At 43.3% G+C, this 27659-nt stretch overlaps 1 protein-coding gene across 4 annotated transcripts in view; it reads right to left on the reverse strand.

Annotated features, from left to right (window-relative positions):
* Positions 1-27659, reverse strand: part of MTUS2 (microtubule associated scaffold protein 2) — a 192289-nt gene that overhangs the window by 9840 nt on the left and 154790 nt on the right. For 3 of the 4 annotated variants that reach the window (XM_060273811.1, XM_060273810.1, XM_060273812.1), the window contains 3 exons: positions 11097-11163; positions 2073-2287; positions 1025-1130 (listed from right to left, as the gene is read on the reverse strand). In XM_060273811.1, coding sequence (XP_060129794.1) covers positions 1025-1130; positions 2073-2287; positions 11097-11163 — 388 coding nt within the window. Of the gene's footprint in view, positions 1-1024; positions 1131-2072; positions 2288-11096; positions 11164-17495; positions 17833-27659 lie in introns of those variants that run through there. The other variant, XM_035115862.2, reaches the window with a different exon arrangement.

Below are 27659 nucleotides of genomic sequence, written 5' to 3' on the forward strand. Positions count from 1 at the left end.
AATATCTGAAAAGTTTGCAGCTGCTCAAATGCTTGTATTCAGGAACATATAGTGTCCTGACCCAACCTCTACACGATTGCTCTGGCTGATAAGCAGCACTGACTGCCACCAGGAGGGTGGCAGCACAGCGAAGCCCACCCCCACCCCCCATAGCACGCCCCTTTATTTTATTTGTGCACTTTCTCTTATCAGATGTGACCCAAAGCAGCTTACAAATAAAACCTAAAACTGTAAAGCTGCAGGAAAACAAAGGATAGAATAAAGAAAATCCCCATCCAATAGGAAATATACAACTTGATAGCGTAACAATGAGTAGATGTCAGCAGAATCCAATCAAAACATAGCAGGATCAGATAAAGCCAAGTTATAACCTGACATTGGACAGTATATAGTGGGGGGGGGGCGGCTGGTTGACTCCTCTGGAGAGGTCATTTCATAGAGTCATGGTGCTGCCACTGAGAAGGCCCTGCTCCTACTGGACACCTGGCAAATTTCATTCAGTGATGGCACCTGGAGCAAGGACTCAACTGTTGAAGGAATGCACAGGGTGGTATGTATGGTATCAACAGGGTCCTTAAGAACAGGGGTCAGCAAACTTTTGCAGCCGGGGGCCGGTACACTGTCTCTCAGACCTTGTGGGGGGGCTGGACTATATTTTGAAGGGGGAAAATGAACAAATTCCTATGCCCAACAAATAACCCAGAGATGCATTTTAAATAAAAGGACACATTCTACTCTTGTAAAAACACCAGGCAGGCCCCACAAAAAACCCAGAGATGCATTGTAACCCAGAGATGCATTGTAAATAAAAGGACACATTCCACTCATGTAAAAACATGCTGATTCCCAGACTGTCCGCGGGCCGAATTTAGAAGGCGATTGGGCCGCATCCGGCCCCCAGGCCTTAGTTTGGGGACACTGCTTAAGAACATATGATTATCTATATCCTGCTTTGCCTACCACTTGTGCCAAGCAGACTTCTTCATGAGTTCATATCTCTAAGTCCGGGAGAACAGAGTATTACCTTGAACTTTGCGCTCATATTCATCCTGAAGCACTGCAATAGCAACTGCTTGACTGTTTTCCATCTCCATCACCGCTGCTTCCTGAGTTGTTGTAATGTCTTCCACCTGTTCAAAGAGCAAAGCAGTGCAGATAAAGCTAGCGTAGATGGCTCCAAAAGGAGGTTAGACAAATTCACAGAGGGCAAGGCTACCAAGGTCTATGAGCCATGATGTCTACAGTCGTACCTCGGGTTACGAACACCTCGGTTTGCGAACAGTTCGGGTTACGAACTGCGCAAACCCGGAAGTGTTTTCGCAGCGCGCGCGCTTTGCGCATGTGCCAAATGGCGCTTCGCGCAGCGTTCGGGTTACGAACTTTTCGGGTTACGAACTGCGATCCGGAGCGGATCGCGTTCGTAACCCGAGGTATTACTGTACTGTACTGTATATGCAATCTCTAGTTTCAGAGACAGTGTGACGGTGAATGAATACCAGATGTTGGGGAGCAACACTGGTGGAGAGCTCCAGCTTCACCCCAGTGTGGAAGCATCTCAGGGGCACCTGGGTTTAGTTCAGAGATGGGGAACCTGTGGCTCTCCAGATGTTGTTGGACTACAACTCCCATCTTCCCTGACCATTGGCCATGCTCTCATCAGCCCCAGAACTACAACAACATCTGGAGGAGAACACTTTCCCCATCCCTAGTTTAGCTTATATGCCACATTCCCATGGTGGACCTTGCTCAAAACAGTTCTCATTAAATGTCAAAATTCAAATGCAGATTTCGCCAGTGCCATTCAGTGCCCCACCCACTTTTGCCACTGGCCCCACCCACCACTGCAATGTGGCCCTCAGAAGTCTGCAGAGAAGGGAATTTGGCTCTCCAGCAGAAAAAGATTCTCCACTCCTGGTGTACGTGATGGAGAGTGATGGCAGGAGATGGCAGGAGGAAGCTACTCTAAGGGAAACCAACAATCAAATCAGGGATGTGCATAGATTTGACTTCATCACACGCCTGTAGTCACCATCACTGCCAAGAGAACATACAACTCCCAGAGCATGACTGACCTGCTCTTGGTGCTGGCTCTTGATCCTGATGAGCTGCGCCTTGTGATCCTCTTGCAATTGCTCTATTTCGGCACTGTACTGTAACTGCAGCCGCTCTTCCAGCGCACGGAGCTCCTCCTGCTGCTCCCAACCGAGCGTCCTCAACTTGCCCTCAAACTTCTTTTCCAGCTCCTCCTTCTCTTTTTGTAATTTCTCATATCTTGCTGCGTTGAGGGCTGCAGAGAGAAGAACAGTTCGTTGAGATGGGACAGAGGAGCTAGAGCGGAACCAACTTCCTGCATTTCCACTGCAGAAATTCTGCTTGGCCTGAAGAATTTCAGACCCACAACACTGAACCCGGCCCATGGGCTACATAGGGTGGAGCACTAGGGGGTAACAAATGCCTTGATTTTGCCAGCTGCCCAGGGATGGCAAGGAAGGGCCCCACACTGAATTCCAGGACCCTCCTGGAGGGTAATCCTTGCTGAGAGATGGGGTTTCAAGGAGAAAGGAACCGTTGCATGTTGGCCATGAAGCTCAATGGGTTGCCTTGAGCAACATTCTTTCAGCTTAGTACACAGGGATGTGGGGATAGCTAAATGGGTTAGGAATTATAAAGCACTTTTGTGCAGTGAAAAGTTTTAGTAAAGCAGCTGTATAAAGAAAGAGAGTCAACAGCTACATGCAAAAAGCAAACAAAAATTATTACGTTTTAAAAAGATGCCCATACTTTCACTTAATGCAGCAAAAAAGAGAAACTGAGGCAAATGCAAGGTGGGGGGCGGAGGGGTGAGCAGAGCAGGAAGCAAAGAGGTATTGGGGGGGAGTTTAATACCCAATGAGTTTTGGATGTCTTAGGTCTTTCATCAGAGAGTTTCCAAGGCAGAAGTTCTTTAGTTATATTTTCTGTTTTCTCTCCTCCATCACATTCCCCCCCCCGCAAATCTGCTCTGGGGTGGATTCTGAGGGTGCATGGAGGGCTGAAGGGGACAGGAGAGGAAGAGGAAGCTCTGTTGCATGCACAGAAGTCCATTGCACCTGCAAAAACCCTTGCATTTTATTGAATTAAATAGGTGTTTGGAACTGTAGGGTTACTACTACTGAGATATGCTACTTAGCTGGACGGAGCCTTAGATTCCTACCTTTTTAAATAAAAAAACAACCACCACCACCCTGATCTCTTAGGTTGAAACATCAACAGGAAATTTAAAGATGGGGAAAATATGAGAGAGAGGAAACAGATGTGTTTCAGTTGTATAGGAATGCTCCAGTCCCTCTTTATCTTGTAAAGGGAAGGAGAGAGGGGGAGAGACTACAGCACAGCAGAACAATGGGGAATGCTGTCAGGAAGCATGTGAGTTATTGCAGAAAGATCTCTCCTATCATCCAGGGATAGTAACTAGGGTGAAAACCTAAGAGAGTTGCACAGGTAGGGTTTAGCATGTTCTAAAAAAGCATAAATTTTTGTGCAGTGCAGAATTCAGCATTCTGAGGATCTTTTATCTATTGTTATGCATTTGTGCGTGTCTTGGTCCCCCTAAATTCCTGGGTCTAATGGGTGTCAGAGTTTAGTCAAGCCTTGGAGTATTAAGATGGGTTGCCAGATGCTGGATATAGCAAAGTGTCAAAATACAGGCCAAACCAGTTTTTCTGTGCCAAAGAAATTGGCCAGGAGAAGAAGGGACACTAGCAGGGGACAAAGACAGGGAGATGGGCTATTAGCAAAGCAAAGACTCTGTGCCTGCCAGCAAATGGGGGAAGCCCATCCTTGAGCTATGAGATATTGTACAAAAGGAGAGCAGTTGGCTTTGGATTTCAGTTCGCTGTGGCGTGATTGAAGGGGAAAAGTGTCAGTCTGTTAAATGCGGCAAGCTGGAGAGGGGAAGTCAGAGGGCAATGTGGGCTGACAGTTTGAATCAGAGCCTGCAGTAATGGGAGAAACGGGACCCTCTGGGAGTACAATGCTTTGAACCCCTCAATAGTAGGCTTGGGTTGTAAGGTAAAGGTAAAGGGGCCCCTGACCATCAGGTCCAGTCGTGTCCGACTCTGGGGTTGCGGCGCTCATCTCACTCTATAGGCCGAAGGAGTCGATGTTTGTCCGCAGACAGCTTCCGGGTCATGTGGCCAGCATGACAAAGCTGCTTCTAGCAAACCAGAGCAGCGCACGGAAACGCCGTTTACCTTCCCGTCGGAGCGGTCCCTATTTATCTACTTGCACTTTGATGTGCTTTCGAACTGCTAGGTGGGCAGGAGCTGGGACTGAGCAATGGGAGCTCACCCCGTTGCAGGGATTCGAACCACCGACCTTCTGATCAGCAAGCCCTAGACTCTGTGGTTTAACCCACAGCGCCACCTGGGTTGTTAATATATGTAAATATATATAAATAAAGCATATATCATAAAGACACAACCTCCATTGTGCTTCATTTCCAAAGGAAGCACAAGCCCTGGGTAAGTGCCTGGGCCCAGGAATATCACACCGCTCAGGGTTTGGGGTGACACACATACCGTGTTTCTCCTTTTTTAAGACGTAGGCATAATATAAGACATAGCAGGATTTCTAAGCAATTGTGCGATATAAGCCATAACCCGAAAATAAGACATAGTGATAGACCCTTCCCCCCTCCCGCCAGCAAACTCCCCCCCCTAAAAATCTCTCCCCATTTTGCTGTCGCTCCAAAGACACGTATTTCTTTTAAAAGCTTGTAAAAATGCACCGAAGAGCCATAGCTGCTGGTTGCTGCAGACTCGTGATTTCCCCTCCCGTTCGATTTTTTTTTTTTTAGCTAGGCTGTGTGAGTGAAGAGGAGAAAAGTGGCATTTGCGGTGGGGAGGAGATGAAACAGGAGGAAGAAAAGAGGGGCGATTGAAGACGCTGCCTTCCCCTTTAGGGAGAGACTCTGTGTGCGCGTCTCTCTCTCTCTCTCTCTCCCCTGCGTGTCTCTCTCTCTCTCTCTCTCTCTCTCACACACACACACACACACACACACACACAGAGCCCACCTCTCGCTTCCCCCCACCTTCCCCCCTTTTAAAAACCTTTTAAAAAGTGAGGATTCTTTTTCTTTCTATTGCTTGTCTGTAGAGCTGCCCCTTTAAGGATTTTTACTGGTACCGGGATCGCTGCCGGTGGCTTCTCGCTGTTTAGGAGCTGCTAAAAGTTAACATTTTGTGGGTAAGAGAAGCAGTTAGGACCAGCAGATTATCTCACCCCGCTTTCCTGCTGGCTCAATTGCTACAATTGCTACCATTTACCATTTTAATTGCTGCTCAACTGCCTTGTTTTCTACAGTATCTCTTATCAGCCGGTAGCCTCTTTGCTATCAGTGCTACAAAGTGCTACATTGTTGGAACTTTCGCTCTTAAGTCTTGGGCTGGCTGGTAGAGATCCTTATTTGCTATACGTACTGCATCACACAGATAGATTCCATTATACTGTACTGGTTTAAATTTAAGAAGCTCCAGTGTAGCAGATTGCTATTAAGTGAGTCCCCACCTGGGAGGAGAGAGAGAGAGAGAGAGAGCAGCCCTTCGGAGGAGCTCCCTCCCTCCCTCCCTCACGAACATCCCAGGGCCGGGGAGAGAGGGCTGGGCCAGGGACGCACACACTTCCCTTCCCTCAGACTCCCTCTCACGGAGTTTGGTGGTGGCTGTTGCCCGTCCTTTTCTTTCAGTCAAGAATCCTGCCCCGCAGGGAGCCAGGGAGCAAGAGGGGCACTGCTCCTGACGTAATAAAAACAAGACATTCCCTGAAAATAAGCCACCCAGTGTTTTTTTGAGGGAAAAAAGTTATAAGACGGTGTCTTAAAATGTGAGAAACACGGTACATATATTACCAGGGCTTTTTTTGGTCACAGTATGGAGTGCTGGCACTTCCTTTTTCTGCTATCCACAGCAGCCATTTTGTGCCTGACGTGTGAGTACTAACACCTCTTTTAAAAAAAATCCAAAAAAGCATTTAATCTAACTGTTCACAGCCTAATGACTACTTTCCTTGGAACGGGGATATGAAGATTGGTTGCACTTGTTTGGCATCCTTTTCAATTTGGGTCTGTCATTCTCATGGCTACTGACTTGTGCAGTGATGTCAAGCAGGGAGACAGAGGTGTCCCCCCCCCCCGCACCTTTTAAATTCTTTTGTAAAGCATCACTGCTCAGTAACTCTCCTGCTAAATGCATTTGGTTCACTTGTGTTCTGTTTGCTCTCTCAAACTTTTCGCAGGCTCAATGTCAAGATGGGGCATCCTAGTAGGGCAACTACCTACATATTGCTCAAAAAGGGGAAATGCATCACCAAAAAAGGAGAGTTGCATCAAAATGACATGTTGTTTAGTTGTTTAGTTGTGTCCGACTCTTTGTGACCCCATGGACCAGAGCACGCCAGGCACTCCTGTCTTGCACTGCCTCCCGCAGTTTGGTCAGACTCATGTTTGTAACTTCGAGAACACTGTCCAACCATCTCGTCCTCTGTCGTCCCCTTCTCCTTGTGCCCTCAATCTTTCCCAACATCAGGGTCTTTTCCAGGGAGTCTTCTCTTCTCATGAGGTGGCCAAAGTACTGGAGCCTCAGCTTCATGATCTGTCCTTCCAGGGAGCACTCAGGGCTGATTTCCCTAAGAATGGATAGGTTTGATCTTCTTGCAGTCCATGGGACTCTCAAGAGTCTCCTCAAGCACCATAATTCAAAAGCATCAATTCTTTGGCAATCAGCCTTCTTTATGGTCCAGCTCTCACTTCCATACATCACTGCTGGGAAAACCATAGCTTTAACTATAGGGACCTTTGTCGGCAAGGTGGTGTCTCTGCTTTTGAAGATGCTGTCTAGGTTTGTCATTGCTTTTTCCCCAAGAAGCAGGCGTCTTTTAATTTCGTGACTGCTGTCACCATCTGCAGTGATCATGGAACCCAAGAAAGTAAAATCTCTCACTGCCTCCATTTATTCCCCTTCTATTTGCCAGGAGGTGATGGGACCAGTGGCCATGATCTTAGTTTTTTCTTGCCCATCAACGAGAACTAATAGCATCTGCTCTGCCTGCTCATTTTCTCACGTTTCAATTTTTAACATTTGTTTTTTAGTTTCCATACTAATTTTGAATTATTGTGCAATTTTGCTGCATGACCACTTAGTGCTACCTACTATATTGCCTTCCATTGTGGCACAGAACTATCTGAATCCAAGCAAAACCCAGCTCAAACTCAGAACTGGGGATTCATCATAATTGAAACCCACTCAAGCTTTAAATTGATCCTGTAATGAAACCTGTCTTTCAACTATCATTCTAATGAGACTGGCACAAGGTAGGATGTGATAACCCAAAGATACTCACTGAAGTATGCAAACCAATGCCCAACACACAAAGACTTTACAGAAAGAATAGATGCTACTATATTGCACGTATATAAGTTTGTTTTGCCAGTTTCTGGACCATCCACAAGAGGGAGGTATCAATTGGCTCAGGAAAACCTCAAAGTTTGCAGAAGTGTCTTTTTTAAAAAAAATGAATGAGGAGGAGCTTCAAAACAACCCATTGAGGAATGAGCATGGCCATGGATTGTTGACTTTCTAGGGAGAATGAAAAATGGAAGAAAGGAAATGGAGTGGAGCATCTTGGGAAATGGTATGGCTGGAACTCTGAACAGGAACACTTCATCCTTCAAAATATTGTTGCATATCTCACTTTTTAAAAAAAATGCAAGGGAACTGTTGAACAGAAAGCTGACCAATTTTTTTTTTTGCCACGCACAGAGGTCTGGTATTTATTCCTAAATTACAGAGAACCACCCAATTTAGCATGGGAGATCTGCGCACAAACCAGAATTTGTTGCTTCTAAGACACTTTCGTGGCATGCAAGTGACATGCAAGATCCTTCTAGGACTCTACATTTAACTGAAAAGACAAAGTGGGTATCCAGCTCCCATGAATGCAGACATAAAGCTGGACATGTGATTGTTCTATGTCAAAAGAAGGAAACAAAGACTCATGTAGAAATGAAGCCCTTCCAATTCCTATCATTTAAATATCTGCGCATCATGATTACCCAAGAGCCAGCTCATAGTTTTCACATTTAAGGTCACTAAATAAGTGCAGCATGCCTACCATCTGTAGTTCGGCATCTGCCACGTTCAAGAAAATAATATGCAAATGGTTATAAACATGAAATTAAGTATGCAAACAACCCCCTGGATTATGTTACATGTTTGGTGTGCCTTTCATTATTGAACGAGATGCTCCATCGTTACTTCATAGAATGGAAAGATAACTGCAGCCACCAGCCTAGCAGTTGACTCTGTTTAAATTGACTCAATTTAAATATTTGCTAGCTGCCAATGCCAGACTGTTCAATACAACCCTGCTCAAGAGCTTAATGGAGAGAGAATTAAAACTCTCGGCCAAGAACAAGTGCACGACTCCAAAAGCGCCCATGAAAAGCTCAACAGCTACAGGAAACCCCACCAGTGACCAGCGCTGCTATCAAGAGAGTGCCAAGATATTCTTTTATTTCCATGGAAGTTTCACTTTTGGCTGGGTGTAATTTTCATAGGAAATGACATTTACTGGACTGAGAAGCGGCTGCAGGTTAAATCGCAGCACTTGCTGTCACAATGTTTCCCCAGCACTAATCTGATGCTATTTCCCTTTGCGTCTGACCTACGGGTGAAGGCCAATCAAAGTGCATTTCTGTTTATAATGGGAGGAAAAGAAAATGCAATCAGTGGAATGTCGCTTCTGTCCCCATTGAATGGAAGAGAGGCAATGGAGAAGCCCAAATGGCAGGTGGGCTTCTGCATCTAAGCCCTTTCTCCTCAAAAGGAGCGCTGGCTCTGCAACCACACTGATCCTACCACACTTTATCAGCCCAAGTGAAGCTTCACTCATTCGTTTGACTCTGTAAGTGGGCTTGTTATGGCCCAGTTCTATCATTAGGCTGAGTGTAAAAATATTAGGTTGCAGTCAACTAACCTTACTCCGAGCAAATCCACTTAAATGAATGACCACGACTAACTTATGCCCATTAATTTCAATGGGCCTACTCTGAGTAAAATGTAGCTGTTGATGAAGATTTTTAAAATTAACTATCTGCCCTTCACCCCAGGGCCAGTGTATCCCATTTCACCACTGCTGCCCACCCTGCCTGCCTCTATTGCTGGCAGAGAAGCAGTATCTCTCACACTCAAAGATCTCACAAGATTCCAGGACATCTCGGTTCCGGTTTCCGCCTGCAGGAATGGCGGACCTGTTTTCCATCCCTCTGACCTTCGTAAGGAATTTGGCGGTTGCTAGGGGAGTAAATGGCAACCCCCTACCCTCTCCGGGGGTTACGGAGAGGGGCCGCTGGCCCGCGATGCCCCCAGACCCACTCCGACTGTTTATGGAGTGGGGGGAGCTTGGGCTGAAGCACTTACGAGGGCCAGGACTCCCGGACGCTAATCTGCATGGCGGGGATTTCCATGATTAAAGAAGATAATTAGGCTTAAATCTATGGACATACTTCAGAAGGAGGGGCAGAAGCGCTGTTTACTGCCGAGAAATCTATGCTGCTGAGGGTGAGGAGTTAAAGGCTGTATTTCATCTGGAAGAAGAATTGATGGGGACGGAGCGATAAGGGAAGCGAGTCTTTTTTATTTTTTTTCATATGAGTTACTTCGTACCTTCCCAGACGTGATGTCCTGGCTTGTTTGGAGTGAAAGAGAAGCAAAAGACTGTGTGAGTTGAACTTTATAAACTGTTGTTATTGAGCATATTTTTTGAAGATGAGGAGTTGCTGACGAGAAAAGCCCCCCTCTAGTTGGATGGGAGGAGTGCCTGGACGCGTTCGGAGAATTTATGAGTTGTGACGCACTTTGAATTGGAGCAGCGACCTGAAGCTAAGTTCAGCTATAGGGCAAGGAGATCCATTAATTTACCAAGAGTCTATGCATGGTGTGAGGTTTGGTTCTTCTGCCTGGAAAAGCTGTAAATTTTATAAAGATCGTTAATCTATGAGAGAAAACGAAAGTGATTTGAGTTTTTTTAAGATGGCGCTGCTTCGTGTTGAGAGTCGACGCAATAGGGACGCTCCAGACCAAGAAGATTTATGGGGAGGCTGGACTGATTAACTCACACAGGAGAAAGAACATTTGTGAAACTTTGTTTGACATTTATCTCAGCAGCTGGGAAATAATCGGTTGAAAGAGGAAAACATCTATGTGACTGTAAGGGAAAGATCTGGATTATTATGAACTCGGAGAGACGATTTGAACTTTAGAAAAAAGACGGCAGTGGACGGTTGCGAGGAATCCCCAATTTCTTGAAGCATGGGAACCCAAAAAAAAATTTCTAGATGATTTGGCATAACATTCGGTTTGATTGATATATATGTGTATAATTTGAAATAATGAATGTGATATAATTGGTTTTAATTGGAAAAATTAATAAAAATATATTAAAAAAAAAAGATTCTAGGACATCTCATTGTTGCCGGTGCCACTTCTCTGCTAGTGGTGGAAGTTGAGGGTGCCACCACAGGGGTTTCCGCTACCTGAGGCAGTGGCTTCATTCTGCCTAATGGCTGGGTCAGCCCTGCTTTACCATAAGGTCCTAGGGCAGGTTATATGAGCTACTGCCTGACCATGCTGGTAGTGTTTCTGGGCCTGAAATGTTCCAAATTCCTAGGTAACGGAGCTTGTAAGTAACTACGCCATTTGTGACTCTTGTATCCTATCAATCTAAGGGTGATCTGAGCTTCATACCCAGTCTCTATGGCAGGCACAGAATGCAATTCAAAAGCAGGCAATGTAGATTTACAGGTTGCCATCTGCAAACAGTAAAGATAATGCATGCTGAGTTCCACTGTGTGTAGTTATGAACCTGTCTCTGCAACAACAAAGAGGTGAAATTATTGTCCCCCTGACAAGCCATAAAAACCTGCGATGAGCTTAAGGCGATGCCTTATTAGATCCACAGAGATTGCCTAGCATCACAGGAAGAAGAAATAAACAATTTTACCAAACATCTGTAAGCAGAAAAGGACATTTTAAAGATTGCTTATTTAATGTCCTACTTACCAACTTCATCTTTGATGTTTGCAAGCTCCGCTGAGAGCTCTTTTTCTTTCACAAGGGCGCTTTCGTTCTGTTGAAACAAAGAGCAGAGCAAGAATGAATGAAGTTCCCACCTAAGAGTTTGCACACCTTTATTCACAAAACCTCATGCAGTGAACTGCTTAATTCTATTGTCAACGGTTACTGAAGGTGCTTTAAAAAACAGCATATGCACAACCATAATTTTGAACTGTAAATATTACACTCACAAAGTTTTCTTTCGGACAGTGCGCTGAAAGGCTCATTCGTCATGGCTTCTATGTAACCTATGAATGTTTACTTGGAGGAATGTCAACTGTGTCCCTAGTGAATGAGTTTAGAACTGCAGCCGTAAGTATGGATTTTGCCCCACTCTTTCCTGGCAGAGGGCCACACTTGAATGCTCTGTGTCCGAGCATTTGTTTGTTTGTTTCGCCTGGAGCTTTCCCTGCAAAAACCCGCTCTTTAAAGCTGAATCAGAGCAAACATCAATTCGGGTTTTCTGCAGATTGAAACATTATGCCTGACTTATATGGCATTTCTGTAACTGAAAGATGTATAGGCTAGAAGAGACTGGTGTTATCATCTAATCTTCAAACTGGAGCATCTCCAAAATAGGAAAACTGGAGCCAGCAGCTCATTTTATTGTGCTTGAGTCCATCAACTCATTTGATTGTGCTCTACTCCACAAAATACAATATTCAGCATATACAAAACATCATTTGTTTGCATGTTGATTATGTCCATACCACACATAAATGACTTGCAATGCACACTGCATAGTAGTACAACTAGGCATCCATAAAATAACACACACATACTCAAAATTTTATCTGTTTCTTCTTTTCACTATTTATATTTTTCAGAACAGAGAACTTCAAATGATGGGAGAGATTAGACACATAAAACACATTTGTCCCGACCATACTGAAACATGCTTGTTGGAACGTAATGATTTTAGTGGGAGATGTTTCACAATAGAGGTATGAATCACCAGAAGACGATGAAAGAGAACCCACCAGAGTGTGATTTCGTATAATAGATACCAGGGGCACCGCCACAAAAGAACACAGACCCACTTTTGTATATTGCACTGCTATTCCTTGTCTTGTGAAGGATGGGAGAAAGAGCTGTACCATGCTGGGCGAGGTCACCACTGGTTAGAAGAAGAAAAAGATCAGGAAGCTTTAAAGACATCTGTGGGTAAGAAAGCAGTGCCTTTTCAAGTTGCGACTAGAAGCACAGTAAAAAAGCAGTGAAAAATAATCAGTCAATGAGTTGGCAATGCATAGAGAGAGGATGTTAGAATATTTGGAAATTTAGATGTTATGTCACATCCTATTGGAAAATGTGGTTGTTCGGTCACGGAAAGGATTTAGAAATACTGTGCTAGATGCTGACATCTGGGAAATGATGGTGGCCGGTGATGACTCTGCATCCATTAGTCAAAGAGTGGCAGCATATTGCCAACTATGAACTATAGGAATGACTCAATGGCCAAGTTCTTAAGGAGGAATGAAAGCCTAATGACTCTGTCACTGACTATATTTAGTTAATGAACATGTAATTTATGAAAAGCGTTTACTCAGAAGTAAGACTCACTGTGTTCAGTGGGCTTGCTCCAAAATAAGGGTGCTTAGGATTGCAGTCTTAGGGTCTTTCTGAATAGACTGTATAAAGGGAATTCAGAAGCAGTTTGGGTGGGTGGAGGGAGGCGGTGGAGGAGGAGAAAAAGTTAAGATGGTCTTCCATGAACCATCACATTGGAGTCTGTGAGCTGCCTTAAGTGAAAAAAGAAAATGCTGACTGGGGTGGTGAAGGCACTAAAGCCACATTTAGTTTGAAGCTCATTAAACTGGCAGCAACCATTTTGGAAGACCCAAAATTCAGAAAACAGCATTTACCAATACAAAGTGATAAGCTATGATAAGCTATGAGAACGGCATAACAGTACAGTTTAGTGGTATAAAACTGATAAGAAATAAGAGTATTAAAGTATAAGATTATAAAAATAAGATAATAATTAAGCAGAAGTAGTAAACATTTAAAGAACTAGAAGGGGAAGTGGAGGGAAGTCATGGGGAGGGAGGGGGCTTTTTCTTTTTCTTTTATATGACAAATGTTATATTGTTTGATTGAATATAAAACTGTAAAAATCCAATAAAATCTTCTTCTTTTTTGAAGAAATTCACAGTTATCTTAGTTCAGCCTTGAGTTCCAGAACTTGTTTACTTGGGATTGCTGACTCACTGATGTTATCTTGAATAAGCAACGCTACCTTGACAGAGGCAAAGACTCTCAGACTGCTGTTAGTTTCACTCACTTTATCAGGCTCCTGTGTATCCCAGGAATAACCACACTACTGCACTGTTATTTATAGAGTTATGAAAACACTTGTGTCAAAACTTTATTATACCTTGCTCAGGCCCTATGGTTAAAACCTGGTTATCTAAATCACCATTTGCCAACCTGGTGGCTTCCAGATGTTTTGGACTAGGGACATGCTGGCTGGTGCTGATTGGAGTTGTAGTCTAAAACATCTGGATTGCACCAGGTTGGTGAAGGCAAAAAAAGAGCCAATCCTTTCTTGCTAAGTGTCTGCATACTGAACAAGGACTCGAAGGACTGTTTTTAACCTTGGCTCTACAGTATTTAGGTTGAATTAATAATGCATTCCCACTAAACATGGCTTGGCCACCCAACAGCCCACACTTCACTGTTCTTTAAGAATACTGTAATAATATGAATAAAACCCTGCAAATACAGCTACTCCCAATACTCCCATCTCTATTTCCTCTCGATAACAATTCGCTTGAGGCCATTTCCTTTGCTTATCTGAAAAAGGCCAAAGGACGTTTGGTGGAAAAGGGAGAAAGGCACAAGGCATGCTCTGCTTCCCAGAGCAGTTCAGACTGCAGTGAAAGGTCAGAAGCAAGAACGAACATTTGTGAAGTGCAACTGCATCCAGGTAAGTATGATCTACAGAGATGAATTATCTTGGTAACTGCCCCTCTCAGAAAGTGGCCAAACTGGAATATGGAAATGCCCATCTGAATAAGAAACCAGGAGCAGAGATGGGAACCTAGGGTCTATCTGTACCCAAAACACAGTGCTAACCATTGTGGAAATGTCCTTCACAATTATTAGTAGGCTTCCCCCACCCCTTTGCCACAAATATTTGTTTTCCAACTCTTCATAATGCTTTTTGACAAAGAGCTGATGATTAATAGGATTAGATGCCTGACCTTGCTTTCTCTGAAAAAGTGGATAGGTTCAGTGTCAGCTAATCTTCATATCAAACCTCAGGATACCTTAGCATATTACAATTCCCTGACATGTTCCATTATCTTATAAGCGTGGGCTGTAGATATATGTGATGCAAAGGCAAATGTTACGCTGATATGAAATGAAAAAGCCTTCTTCGTCATCATGGTGTTGTTTGTGGATTTCTGTCTCAGTAAATAAAACCCACAAATCAGAGGTGTTACTTTCATTTGAAAATGAGCAAATGCCCTTGAATATTTCCTCCCATGAATGCAATGTTAATATACCTTTGACCTTACACATGATATTATAAAAGTTTCAAACAAAAAGGCCTGAGACGGTTAAAATTACAGTTAGCATATATAATAAGCTTTCATTAAAATGTATCAGCAAACAAAGAAGCCACTTTCATTCAGAGCCTTCACAACCCCAAAATGTATTGATTCAAACAATATGCTCTGAACCATACAATACAGATTGGCTATTTTTTAAATCTTTTAATTTTTATGCGCACAGTCAGGTTGGCCAAAGAGCCATAAAATGTAAGATTTCTAAGTGCTAGTCTTGACCTTAGAAGTTCCTAAATCAATGTGATGACTTTCATACATTGTTAGACTACAACTCCCACCAGCTTCAGCCAACAGAGCCAATGTGATGGGACTTGTAGTCCAAGATCTAGACGGCTGTCTTAAATCTAGCAATGGGTATTCCCATCTCCTGGAGGGCTGTAATTATCCACAATAATGAGATAGTACTATGGTCAGCTCAATACATTTTGCTTCCTAAGACAAAGGACAAGATGTTGGTCCCCCAATTCTAACAGACCAGATTGGCAAGTGGGTCTTACTTCAACATCCTCCACCTCATCTGAGAGCAGCAAGTTAGCTTAGGAAGTGCAGGACAGGAGGCATGGCTCTGTCTGCTCACCACCTTTCTGTATCTGCCACCTGAGGCAGTTGCCTCCTTCTGTGGCATGATAGGACCGGCCCTATCAATTACCCAGATGTCTGTTGTGGGGAAGCAGGGTTGGCAGCAGCAATGGTCCCTGCTTGAGGATGCTGGACGTTCTCTTTCCAATCACACTTTCAGTCATGGTAGTCTAGTATCACAAGTGGCGGTGACTGTGATAAAATTAACTGGTTTGTAAAAGGACTGGACAAATCATTGATTGCTACTTGCTAAATGCAGCCTCCATGAACAGGGGCAATAAGTTTCCAAGTGGGTATAAACTGTTGGGAGAGGCCATCTCTTTGCGCCTTGCTTCAGAGGCATCAAAACAGAAGGCTACAAACTGTCTGATCCAGCAGGACAATGCCAGTGACTCTGGCATAAGGGCCCCAGGATGAGATTGTAACAAAGCACATTTTATCTCGATCAAGACCCTACTAATGGTGGATTCAGATGATGGAGAGCTAGTGTGTGGAAGCTCATTGAAAGCTCCTCATGAAGTGCTATAATTGCAAGAGGAAGTGGTCTCGATGGCTTTTTGAACCCCACTTCTGGTCATCTGAACCTGCCTGATGTTACCCTGTGATGCTCTATGCTCCAAATGACAAACATGTATCGAGTATGCCTGCAATGTCACACCCCCTCTCTAATTCTGAACTCTCTGCATTTATTACTGTTAATTATTCCACAAGCACTTTGCAGTGGTTTACAGTAATTATCTCTTTCAGCCCCACAACATCCCTATGGTCATTAATATGCACACATTTACAAACGATGAGGCCTCCCAGAGAGTTCATGGCTGAACCCAGGTCTCCTTGTTCCAAGTACAGCATACCTTGTTTTGGCTCAAACATTATGTTCTGCCTTCTCTCTCCTTCTCTGACCAAATCTAATCAGGTTTGGGAGGGGATGTGCTGCTTAGTCATGGCTGCACTATTTGGAATGCCTCCGGAGCGAAGGCTTCCTTTTCTTAGCATACTGGGGGAAGCCACATACCTTCTTGATTTCCGTCCTTTAATAAATATTTCATCTGATTCTCCTGGAAGGCAATAGCCACATTTTATTGCATCTGGGATTAAAAATGATCTGCCATCTGTCTTTCCCATAAAACATCTTAAAAACTGTCCCTGCAGTAGATAGCCAGTCACCTTTTTCCCTGCCCCCACTGTTCTTTTTAGATTGAAGTTTACAAGCCCAACTTATCACCCCCGTTTCCCCAAGAGTCTGCCGAGTTCTTTATTAAGCCATACATTTTCCTTAACATGGATGGCAACACACCGCAAGCTATACTTTAACCCAATAATCAGATCAAGAAGAGGAAGCTTCAGTTTGTTTTTCAGTGGATTAGTAAGATCATCCCAGCCTCAAACAAAAATCTACCAAGCTGAGTATTTATGCCAATGTCTTTCCTATTAAGCAAATTGAAAGCTGGTGCACATTTTCCACCTGGTTCCATCTGTGAGCTCACAATGCCAAACTTAACGCTCACAGTGGTAAAAAATGACAAGCTGTGTGTTAGAAATAACTCAGATTCATTCAGCTACCTGTAGATACTGTTGTGAACTCTGTAGTGACAACCCATGACACATTTCAATTCAACATGCAAAAATTCAATTCCACCCCACATTCCCCTGACACAGGAGAAGAGCGCAGCACACAAAAATAAAATTTAACAAACGAAAAGCAGCTGGCTGCCAAGAGAAGACAGATATTTGCCATGCAAGCAAAACAAGGAGGGGTAAAACGCACACATCTCAAACGGCAAGCTACAATCAAATCTGCATTCCACAGGTAACATTAACAGAACACAAAAACGAAAACAACAAATCAAATCAGCTCCAAATCCAGTAGGTCCCCAGTATGTTACTGCTTCATAAAAACGCAAGTGCTTCAGTTTTAGACTGCAGGGTGCATTGATGCAAGGCATTGCAGTCTTAGGTGAATCTGACGGTTTTGTTTGGTGCTAGCGAATGAGAAGTCAGCACATTATATAAAAAAAAGATGGACATCATCACAGTCCCTCTCCCCATTTCCCTCCCTCCTTCCTTCCCAGTCAGCTGCAGCTTGCAAAGCAACATTCTCAACATTAGCTAGAGGAAGAATAAGAGAGAACACAAGGCTAGCTGTCGCAGCCCTTTGGATTAAGGAGGAAAAAAGGAAGAGGCAGAGTACCGTCTTGTCCAGGCACTGGAGGCAGTAATAAAGCTTGCAGCAGCACTGGCCCATTCTGGCAGGCTGGCTGGGAAAGCGGCCAGCTTCATTCAGAATGTCAGGGTGTTTAATTCCTAAGCAGCAGGAAATGTCTTTTTTTAAAAAAAAGGATGAAAAGGAAAGGAAGAAGACGGATTGCTGACAACTGACACAACTTGTGCGCCTGTGTGTGTGTGTGTGATTCCTCTCCAGCTACCTGGGTTTCCCTCTTAATAACTTCAGGAATGCAGGAGGAGGCGGAGCAAAGCAGAGAGCAGCATATCTGGATCCTGGCAGGGAAATGGGAGAGAGGGAGGGACAGTTTTTTGCCACTGGACGCCTCTGCAGAAGGAGGCAGATCGATAGAGAGAAGCCAACGGAATATCTGATCAGTTTCATCATCCTCTGAGGACACCCAGCTGCTCCTCCCTGCAAAAAGTAAGCGGTCACCCCACGTCCCCCTGCCTAGCCCAGCCTACTCCTGCATCACTGCCCAATCTGCTGCCTTCATCCTTGCCTGCAGCAGGAGAACGTCAGCTGGCTGAGGGGCTGGGAGAGAAGGGGCTGCAGCTGAGTGGTGGAGCATCTCCTTCGCATGCAGAGGGTTCCAGGTTGAATCCTTGGCACCTATGCGCAGGGCTGAGAATTCTCTCCCTGGCCTGGGGAAGAAGCCACTACCAGTCACTTGAGGCACTACTGACCTAGATGGACCAATGAACCGGCTCAGGGTAAGGCATTGGAGCTACATTTATTGAGAATGCAAGGCAAAACACAAAAGGAGGCTATGAACTCAACAGAGAAAGCATACAAAGCACAGCAGTACATGTTCCATGGTAGAGAACATACTTCAAGTATGAAAGTTCTCCAGTTCAATCCCTGGAATCACCAGGTTTGCTGATATCAGGGCTGGCGAAAACCTCTGAGCCCCCGCAGTGCTGTTCCCAGAGCAGACAATACGACTCTTTTTCTCTGTGGTACTACGTATTTATGTTTCAACATACAGTAAATCGCTTGGAGACCTTTTAGGTAACAAGCGACTCTGCATCTAATAATGCTTAGTTTGATAGATCAATGGCCTCACTTTGATTACTGACCATTTAATGAATTATTTACTTTCTATACCGCTATATATATATATATATATATATATATATATATATATATATATATATATATAATATCTTGGAGCGGCGTACAGAACACTAAAGCAGCAACAGACAACTTACGCAAAATGTTACAAAAATACACAGTTACATATAAAAATATTACACCAGGACAAATTTACTAATAGATCTAAATGAATCTTCCTTCTGACACACCCTCCCTCTCAGCCTCCAGGTTCTTACCCAGGGTTCAAACAAACTCTTAGCTCACCCACAAAAGTCTCACGATGAGAAGAGTTACTGGAAACAGGGGACATCACCCTAGCCTCTCACTCTAGACTTGCTTTTGCAGATGGTACTGCCTCAGGCTTCCCACAGCTGTGTCCCATTCAGCTGTACTCTCCAGTGCCAGGTGCAGCAGGTTCGTTGAGTTTCCCAGGGGATCCAAAGGATAAGAAAAAGGTCCCCCTCCACTAGCAACAAGTTATTAAAATATTAACATAAGCAGAGGTGCTATCACACAGCAGTTTATGATGGCTGCGTGTTAGCGTGCAGTTTGGGGAAGAGTGAATTTTGTAGGCTTGCCTCCAAATGCAAACTGAGTAGGGTTGCCAGACTCAGTAGAGGACAGGACTTCTGTGCCTTTAATTGCCCTGCTCTCTTTTGAGTCTGGAAACCTTAAAGAGAAACCAGCAGACCCCTTTGCTTGGAAATTAAACAAAGGGCCTGCTGGTTTTTCTCTAAGGTTTCCAGGCTCAAAAGAGAGCAGGGCAATTAAAGGCACAGAAGTCCTGTCCTCTATTGAGTCTGGCAACCCTAAAACTGAGTGAAATTATGGCGCAATGGGTCGGTGTGTCTGGCTCTTAACTAGAAGGTTGGTGTTCAAGCCCACCCAGGAATGGCTGTGGGCAATATTCTTGCATTGCAGGGCGTTGGACTAGATTAACCCTCAGGGTCCCTTCCAATCCTACAATTATGAGATTCTATTGTTTTCCCTTGTCACTGTTTCAAACCCTTTTAAAAAAGATCAGAGTGTCTTAATCACTTGATGGTCAGGACCTAGTGGCACTTTTAGAAGACCTCATCTGGTGGCTTCAGAGGAGCAAAGGTGGCAGTGGCACAAGGCTCTATGAAGAGCTGAGAAAGCAGCCTGGAACCATGTTGACCAGGAAGCCTACGGGAGACTCCCTTTCCAAGCTATCAGAAGGGACTGTGCAGGCCACCTCCTCCCTTCCCCCTCCAAAATAGTCTCTGCGATATTTTGTGTGGATTTCAACTAATTAGATTTTATTTTTTCCATGTCTAGACATGCTTTATTTCTTTACAGCTACATTAAATACATAATGGAGCCCATTAAAGCTTATGACCAGGTTGTGAAGCACCTTAGCAAGCATAATTAAAGCCTCACTTGAAAAGGCTTGGCTTTGCAGCAATGTTATATGGCACTGCAATGCAAATGATTAGGATTGCACTTTAATTGCATCATTTCACCACAGATCCCCGGGGTTTTAAACATGCATGATGAACCCCCTCCTGATTTACTCTGCTGATTTTGTTTCTTTCTCTAATACAAGACACTAAAGCCTCAGTTTTGGTCCACTTCTTCTAGTCATCAGATTGGCATTGCTGCCTGTGTGTTTGACATCTCTGCTGAATCACTTGCTCCTTCCTTCCTCATTCTACTGTCAAATTTACCGTCACCGTATTTACCCTTCTATCTTTCCCCCCATTGTTTCAAATTTTGTCTCTACAGCCTGCTGTAGAGTTAGCAGTGGCTCTCTGTAGCATACAGTTTGGAAATTGGAACACAGATCCAGGAACACATGATCCTGTCTCCATTATTCTCCTTTTCCCTTTTTCTGGTTGGACTTGACCATGGTTTAGCATTAGATTGGTACCATCACTAACCATGGTTAACACCAACTGGGGATTCCACTATAACTTTTGAAAGTTCAGATTGCAATCTAAGAATTGTTTTGCTGTTAATTGTGCAGGCACTAATTGCTTTGGCAAACCATTATCTTTTGACACCACTATCTTTAATAGTAAGACAATAGCAACGACCTACCTGACAGAGTTTTTACTAAGCTTACTGAGATCATCCATGTAAATAAATGATTTACTCTGGCCACTAAGCATCAGAATTATTATTATCCTTCCCTGCTCTACACACATGCTGACTTGTTTTCAGCCTACTCTTCAGCTGATCTAATTTTATCCTATAGAACTTGCACATCTTATATAAAATTCTCAGTGAACTGTGTCTCATAAGTCAAACTTTTAGACTGTGTTCTCTGCTGTCCTGAATCCCAAAATGGTCTGCCCCATCTGATCTGATAATAGGATCTGTCTTTGGCTACACAAGCACATAGACACACAGTTCTTCAAAGGATGTTGCACTTCAAAGCTGTAATCACGTGCTTAGCTATAAATGTCTAAAGTTCAGGGTGGATTAGTTTATTTTATGTCTGTGTCAGTTCTGTATCATTCAGAAGTCTGTTGTGTTTCATCTCTACATCAATCTTCAATTAAAAAAAATTAAACTGCACATTTACATCTAAATGCATACTTTAAAAAACAAAAATATCACATTTCCAAATGCTTTTTGTTGTAAAGTATACACTTTTAAACAAAAACAAAAAAACTGATTTTAGTACATACTTTGCACCAAGACTTGACTCTTTTTGAAGTGAAAAATCCAAAGGTTAACTGTATTCTGATGCATCCATTACTCTAGGAGGTACAGATCAGGTCAAATAATGCCAGAATTTGCAAAAGGAATAAATAAACGAAGTCCTCAGGCATCCCTAGCTTAAGCCTCATTCAAATTAATGAGGCCAAGTCTGTATCACTCAACCCAGTACATTACAGTGGTGCCTCTGGTTAAGAACTTAATTTGTTCTGGAGGTCCGTTCTTAACCTGAAACTGTTCTTAACCTGAGGTATCACTTTAGCTAATAGGGCCTCCCGCCGCCGCCACCCAATTTCTGTTCTCATCCTGAGATAAAGTTCTTAACGCAAGGTACTATTTCCAGGGAGTCTGTAACCTGAAGTGCCTTAACCCAAGGTGTCTGTAACCCGAGGTACCACTGTACATTTTATTTCCAAGCATCCATCATTCATAGGCTTAGATTGTTACTTACTCAACTCAGTGTGTACCGTATATACAATGTAATATATATAGCAGAGTGTAAACGAGAGGAAAACCTGTCCATGTAAATTGTTCATAACCACTGCTCTGGCAGAGCTGTGACCAGGTCAATATTTCCTTAAGCAGCAGAAAATATTCATAATCAGCTTTGGTCCGCTAATCACACTTATGAACATGTCTACAAAACCCCATAATCCCTGAATAACATTCACAAAAAGAGGCCTTGTCCACCAAATACCGTATATTCCGGCATATAAGACGACTTGGGATATAAGACTACCCCCAACTTTTCCGGTTAAAATATAGAGTTTGGGATATACTCACCATATAAGAAATTCGACCCGGCATATAAGACCACCCCCGACTTTTGAGAAGATTTTCCTGGGTTAAAAAGTAGTCTTATACGCAGGAATATGCAGTACTCAGTATACTTTTTACGTGGTCCCTTTCACATGCACCTAAATGGAACGGAAAAAGCTCCTCTGCAATGCAATTCCATACATCTACTAAGGGATGTATGGGAATTGTGCAGCCACATGGTTTTCTGCCATGCGATTCTCTAGGTTTCTGGAAATGGATGACTAACAATCCTGATGCAATATTCTCTGATGCAACAATGGCTTTTACTGATAGCACTGCTAAGACAAGTGGCACTTTAATGCACCGTTTTCATACTGAGTCTCGTCGCCTCTGAACCCTCCTGCCCAGCTTGTGTTAAGCCGTCTGAGAATGAAAAACAGTGATATAAAAATCCTGACCATATGAACAAAGACAAAAGTTCATTTGTGGTTCTCTCCCCCCCCCTTTCTCAGTCAAAGGAAACAAAACCCTTCAAGACTGACCCTGCTCTTATTCCTTTGTTCTGGGAAGTGGCGAGCCTATAACCATATATTTTTCTTTGACCCAGACATACTGGGCTCTCTCTTTGCTGTTACAAGGGGCAGTTCTACCAGGAAGCACCATTTGATTAATTATGTTCTTGTATGAAAAGAATGGGAAGGCTCGTAATTGGAAAATATTTTTTTTGTTAGCTTTGCTATTCTTTTTATTATAACAATCAATTTCACTTTTTAATCTACAGACTTGTCAGGCCTTGGAAATAAAAGAGCGCATGTATGGCACGTGGGAGATGTGGATTTCCAGCGAATTAGATTTCTTGGACTAGGCATTTCTGATTATTGGTTATGCGCTGCCTGACATGCTGCATACTGTAATGAAGGAAGGTAATGTATATATACAGCTGTTTTGAACTCCCTTCCTGCCCTCTGTCCATTACTCCTGTTCCCCTGGGCTATGCTGACACGCCAGAAGCAGATACGCTCAACACAACAGTGCCATTTTCTTAAAATTAACAGTCTAAAACGCCACTCTTTTCACACTGCACATGCAGAATTTAGTCCCTGGCACAAGCAATTTCTAAAAGGTCACTTACAGCTTTACAGGGTGAGCTATGAGCCCATGAGGCTGACATACAGGCTCTGTAGCAATCACAGCTTCATTGTGTGAAGACTATGGAGGAGACTGACACACTAATACAGATCTCACTCACTGAATGGGATTAGAACTGACCTGGAAGAGTTATGGGCCCTTTCACGAGGTATGCTCAGAATGCCTTTTTGACTCTTATATTTCTTTTGTTTTAGATTAGGAGCATATTTTATCCATCTGACACAGCACAGAAAACAGGTACTTTTCATTCAGGTTACACTGCTTCAATGGCTTTATACAATGAAGTAGCCTATAAATTTGTTTAATAAATGAATAATAAAATCCGGTGAATATATTTTATCCTGTTTCTGTGAAAAGGTTTGAGCTAAAAATCTGCCTTATAAACTTACTTTGTTGACCAGGCCTTTGGTAGAGAAGGATCATGGGAAGGTGAGGCCATGGTTGATTCATGACTGCAGCAACAGTTGTTGTTGTTTTTTTTGGTGTGTGTGTGTGTTATTGTATGATGTGAATCCAATGTTTAAAGGTTTTAAATGTTAGACAAATAAACAATCTGCAATCAGTCTGAATATGTAATCTAGAGAGAGTTTTAAAACTGAAATCTGAGGAAGCAAATGACATTGTTAAACCTGGGGTAATTTTGAGTTGATTAAACTAACAAATTTATGGAGCAATCCAATGCATACCTCCTTAGAAATAAGTCCCATTGAGTTCAATGGGACCTTCTCCCAAGTACATGCATATAGGATTTCAGCCAAAAATAATAATACTCACAATAATATAATGAAAATTTGGTTATGCAGATGATGACGAAGAAGAGTTTGGATTTGATATCCCGCTTTATCACTACCCGAAGGAGTCTCAAAGCGGCTAACAATCTCCTTTCCCCTCCTCCCCCACAACAGACACCCTGTGAGGTGAGTGAGGCTGAGAGACTTCAGAGAAGTGTGACTAGCCCAAGGTCACCCAGCAGCTGCATGTGGAGGAGCGGAGACGTGAACCTGGTTCCCCAGATTACGAGTCTACCGCTCTTAACCACTACACCACACTGGCTCTCTATGATCCATATGGTTTGTTATCTCAAATATTCTCTTACTTCTTACTTCTTGGTTATGATTTGCAATAGTGAGACGTTATTATGTTTCATATTACAGTGGAACCTCAGGTTACGTACTGTCCTCCGTACGAACGAGCTCCGCTAACCCAGACGTAGGTGCTCCTGGAAGCGAACTTTGCCCTGGTTGGCGAGCGGAAGTCGCATGCCAGCGGGAGGCCCCATTAGCGAAAGCCTGCCTCGGGTTAAGAATGGTTTCAGGTTAAAAACAGACCTCCGTAATGAATTAAGTTCGTAACCGGAGGTACCACTGTAATTTATTGTAATTAATTGGCACTATTCTAACACTAAGACAATTTGTCCATGCTTCATTTTGGTAAAATGATGAGAGAAAGAGGTCAGAACCAAGTCTTTGCAATAAAATAAGAAAGACAGACATGAAAAATATTTTTCTCTCTCCAGAAAAATCAGGAAGACGGACATGTATATGACCTGGAGCATAACAGTTTACAATGAGTTAACTAAAAGCTGGTACATCAAAAGCCTTTCTGATTACCCCCCCCCCCGGAACTCTCTCAGAAGTCTGAACCTGGATAGCTTTCATGATATATTTCGTTGATGCAGGGATGGGGAAATGATAAGAGCTGCAGTCCAGCAACATCTGGGGGGGGACAGGTTCCTCATCCCTGAGTTGGCTAGGGATCCAGAAAGTTATTTTTGCCTTGAGTGGGGGTGAATTTGCCACACCCCAACTCCCCTGGGAAAAAGACTCAAAATGGTTTTAACCTGGGGAGGAGTTGGGGAATGGTCAGGTGGACCATCAGGCCAATCGGGATGGAGAGGAAGAAACTGGCTCCATCCACCACCCACCCCTCCACTCATCTCTTTGCAGCTTCTTCCTTTCTTTCTTATGAAATATGGGCTTTGCTTGTTGCCTGCTGAGTAAGAATCTTGGAGAGAGTGCCTGATTGGTCTTGGGACTCCAGTTTTTTTTGCTTACCCCATACTGCTGGGAATCCTGTTCTGGGGTGTGTGTGTGTTTTGTATTGGTTTAATCAGTTCTCTGTTTGGGCAGGAAAGAAAAGTTAAGATCTGGTGGGCTTAATACCAGAGGCATTGTTGGGTTAACTAGGGCACTCTTTGTCACCCAATGCTGTTTCGGCATTGGATCCTTTTGGCTTGGCAGGGGCATTGGGTGAACCCCAACCTAGTGGGGCCACGGTGCATTTGCCAGGTTCACTTACCCAAGCTCCTTTGCAGCAAGAAGGAAGAATTCCATTCCTTTGCTGCAGGGCCACATGCCTCTAAACATGCCCAGGATTATACTTGTTTAATTAATATGATTTTCTTTTTGTGGATTTTTATTGCTATTAGAAAAGGCTTTTTTTTTAATGCAGTGAGAAATTCTGCTAGTAACCCTGGAGAATTAAAAGCTAAAGCTTTATCACATGCCCACAAATAATGAGGCCACTGTGGCAAAGGCCAGAATCTACTGGCACTGTAAGATACTGTGGGGGAAATCCATCAGCCACTTCGCATGTTGTTACTGTTTTCATTTTTCATTTAGTAAAACAAACAAAAACACAGCAGTTTGGATGCTCAGATGACAAAAACGTCTAGGCAACTGCAAAACGCCTTCCTAAAAAGTCATTCTGAAAGTGTCATCTATTTGAATATTGCAGGTGAACTCAATTTCCTCTCCAATAACAAAGGTATCATCTGTGACACCAGCTGCATGGGGGAGCTCAGCTTATCAAATTATAAACTTCACTTAATTCCTCGCCTGTCACAAGCACTCTCCTGCAGTGGAAGAGACAAGCTTGTGTCAGAACCTTTTGTGATGCCGTAGCAAATGGGATCCTTTTCCATAATAAGGGTCCTCATCCTTGGAAATATTTCGACGTCAACGACCTAATAATGAAATGCTAAAAAAAGAGGGGAAGAAAGTAGAAAGAGAAAAGACAGGCTTCCCACTCAGCCATGAAACTCACTGGGTGACCTTAGGCCAGCCATGGTCTCTTTGCCCTCCTTCCCTCCCTCCCTTGCAGGGTTGTTGTGGGGATTAAATGGGGGGGGGGGGAGAACCATGTACACCACCCTTGATCTCCCCTGAGAAAACAAAGTGGGATGATGATGATGATAATAATAAATACTATTTATACCCCACCCATCTGGCTGGGTTCCCCCAGCCACTCTGGGCGGCTTCCAACAAAACACCAAAATACAGAAATCCACCAAACATTAAAAGCTTCCCTAAACAGGGCAGCACCAAACAAATAATATAGTGTGTTCAGCAGACCTCACTGAACAACTATCTCTCAGCTGCATCATATTGGGGGTAAGAAATGGATGAATTCACATAAGCCAGGCATCCCCAAACTTCGGCCCTACAGATGTTTTGGACTACAATTCCCATCTTCCCCGACCACTGGTCCTGCTAGCTAGGGATCATGGGAGTTGTAGGCCAAAATATTTGGAGGCCGCTGTGTCGTGCCTAACATGACTAGAAGCTACAATGTCAGACCATAATCAAATTGCAAAGCAGGCAACCTCCAATTCCCTTCTCCCTGTAATTTAATTAAGCATGCTAATGTTATTTCGGAGGAGTAAACTGCAATGGGAAATAGGACAGTAAGTAATGATGTTTCACATAACGCTAAATGACGTTATCTGCAGTGCAGAAAGAAACCAATCAAAGGATTTGTGTGGATAACCTCTCATTTCTGTTAGGGAAGATACGATCACGCAGTGATGCATTTACAGTGACTGAAAACTTCTGCATTTTTATTGAGCTTCGGTTCAAGATGTAGTTCATTTTGGAAACGAAAGGCAAGACCCATCTCCTCCCACATAGACACACCCTATCTCTCCTGTGTGAGTTGGTAGAGCATGAGACTCTTAATCTCAAGGTCGTGGGTTCAAGCCCCACATTGGGCCAAAGATTCCTGCATTGCAGGGGGTTGGACTAGATGACCCTCGTGGTCCCTTACAGCTCTAGGATTCTATGAAATAATTGCTACGAAACTGGATTTAGATCAATGCATAGGATTGGTGGGTTTTTTGGGGGGTTGTTGTTATTGATGCAGCCACACAAGTTTAAAAGGAACACATATCATAACTTTAAATTTAAAACATGGCATTCATATACATTTCAATGAAGTTAAACTATTTTATATTCTAACTGAATCTCCTGAAAACAGAAAGCTGCTTATTATGGCTTTAAAACTGCCAAGACAGTCAGGCAATCTGTACTGCAACAATATATTTTAGCTGAGCATTTGTGAATAGCACCATCAGATTATATGTTTTTAAAAAAGCATTGTGTTTCATCCTGAACCCAAGAGACAAACAAAAAATCAGCTTTGCATAAACCAAGGGCCAGGCTGAAT

Source organism: Zootoca vivipara, chromosome 4, assembly GCF_963506605.1.
Source record: "Zootoca vivipara chromosome 4, rZooViv1.1, whole genome shotgun sequence".
Lineage (NCBI taxonomy): Eukaryota > Metazoa > Chordata > Lepidosauria > Squamata > Lacertidae > Zootoca > Zootoca vivipara.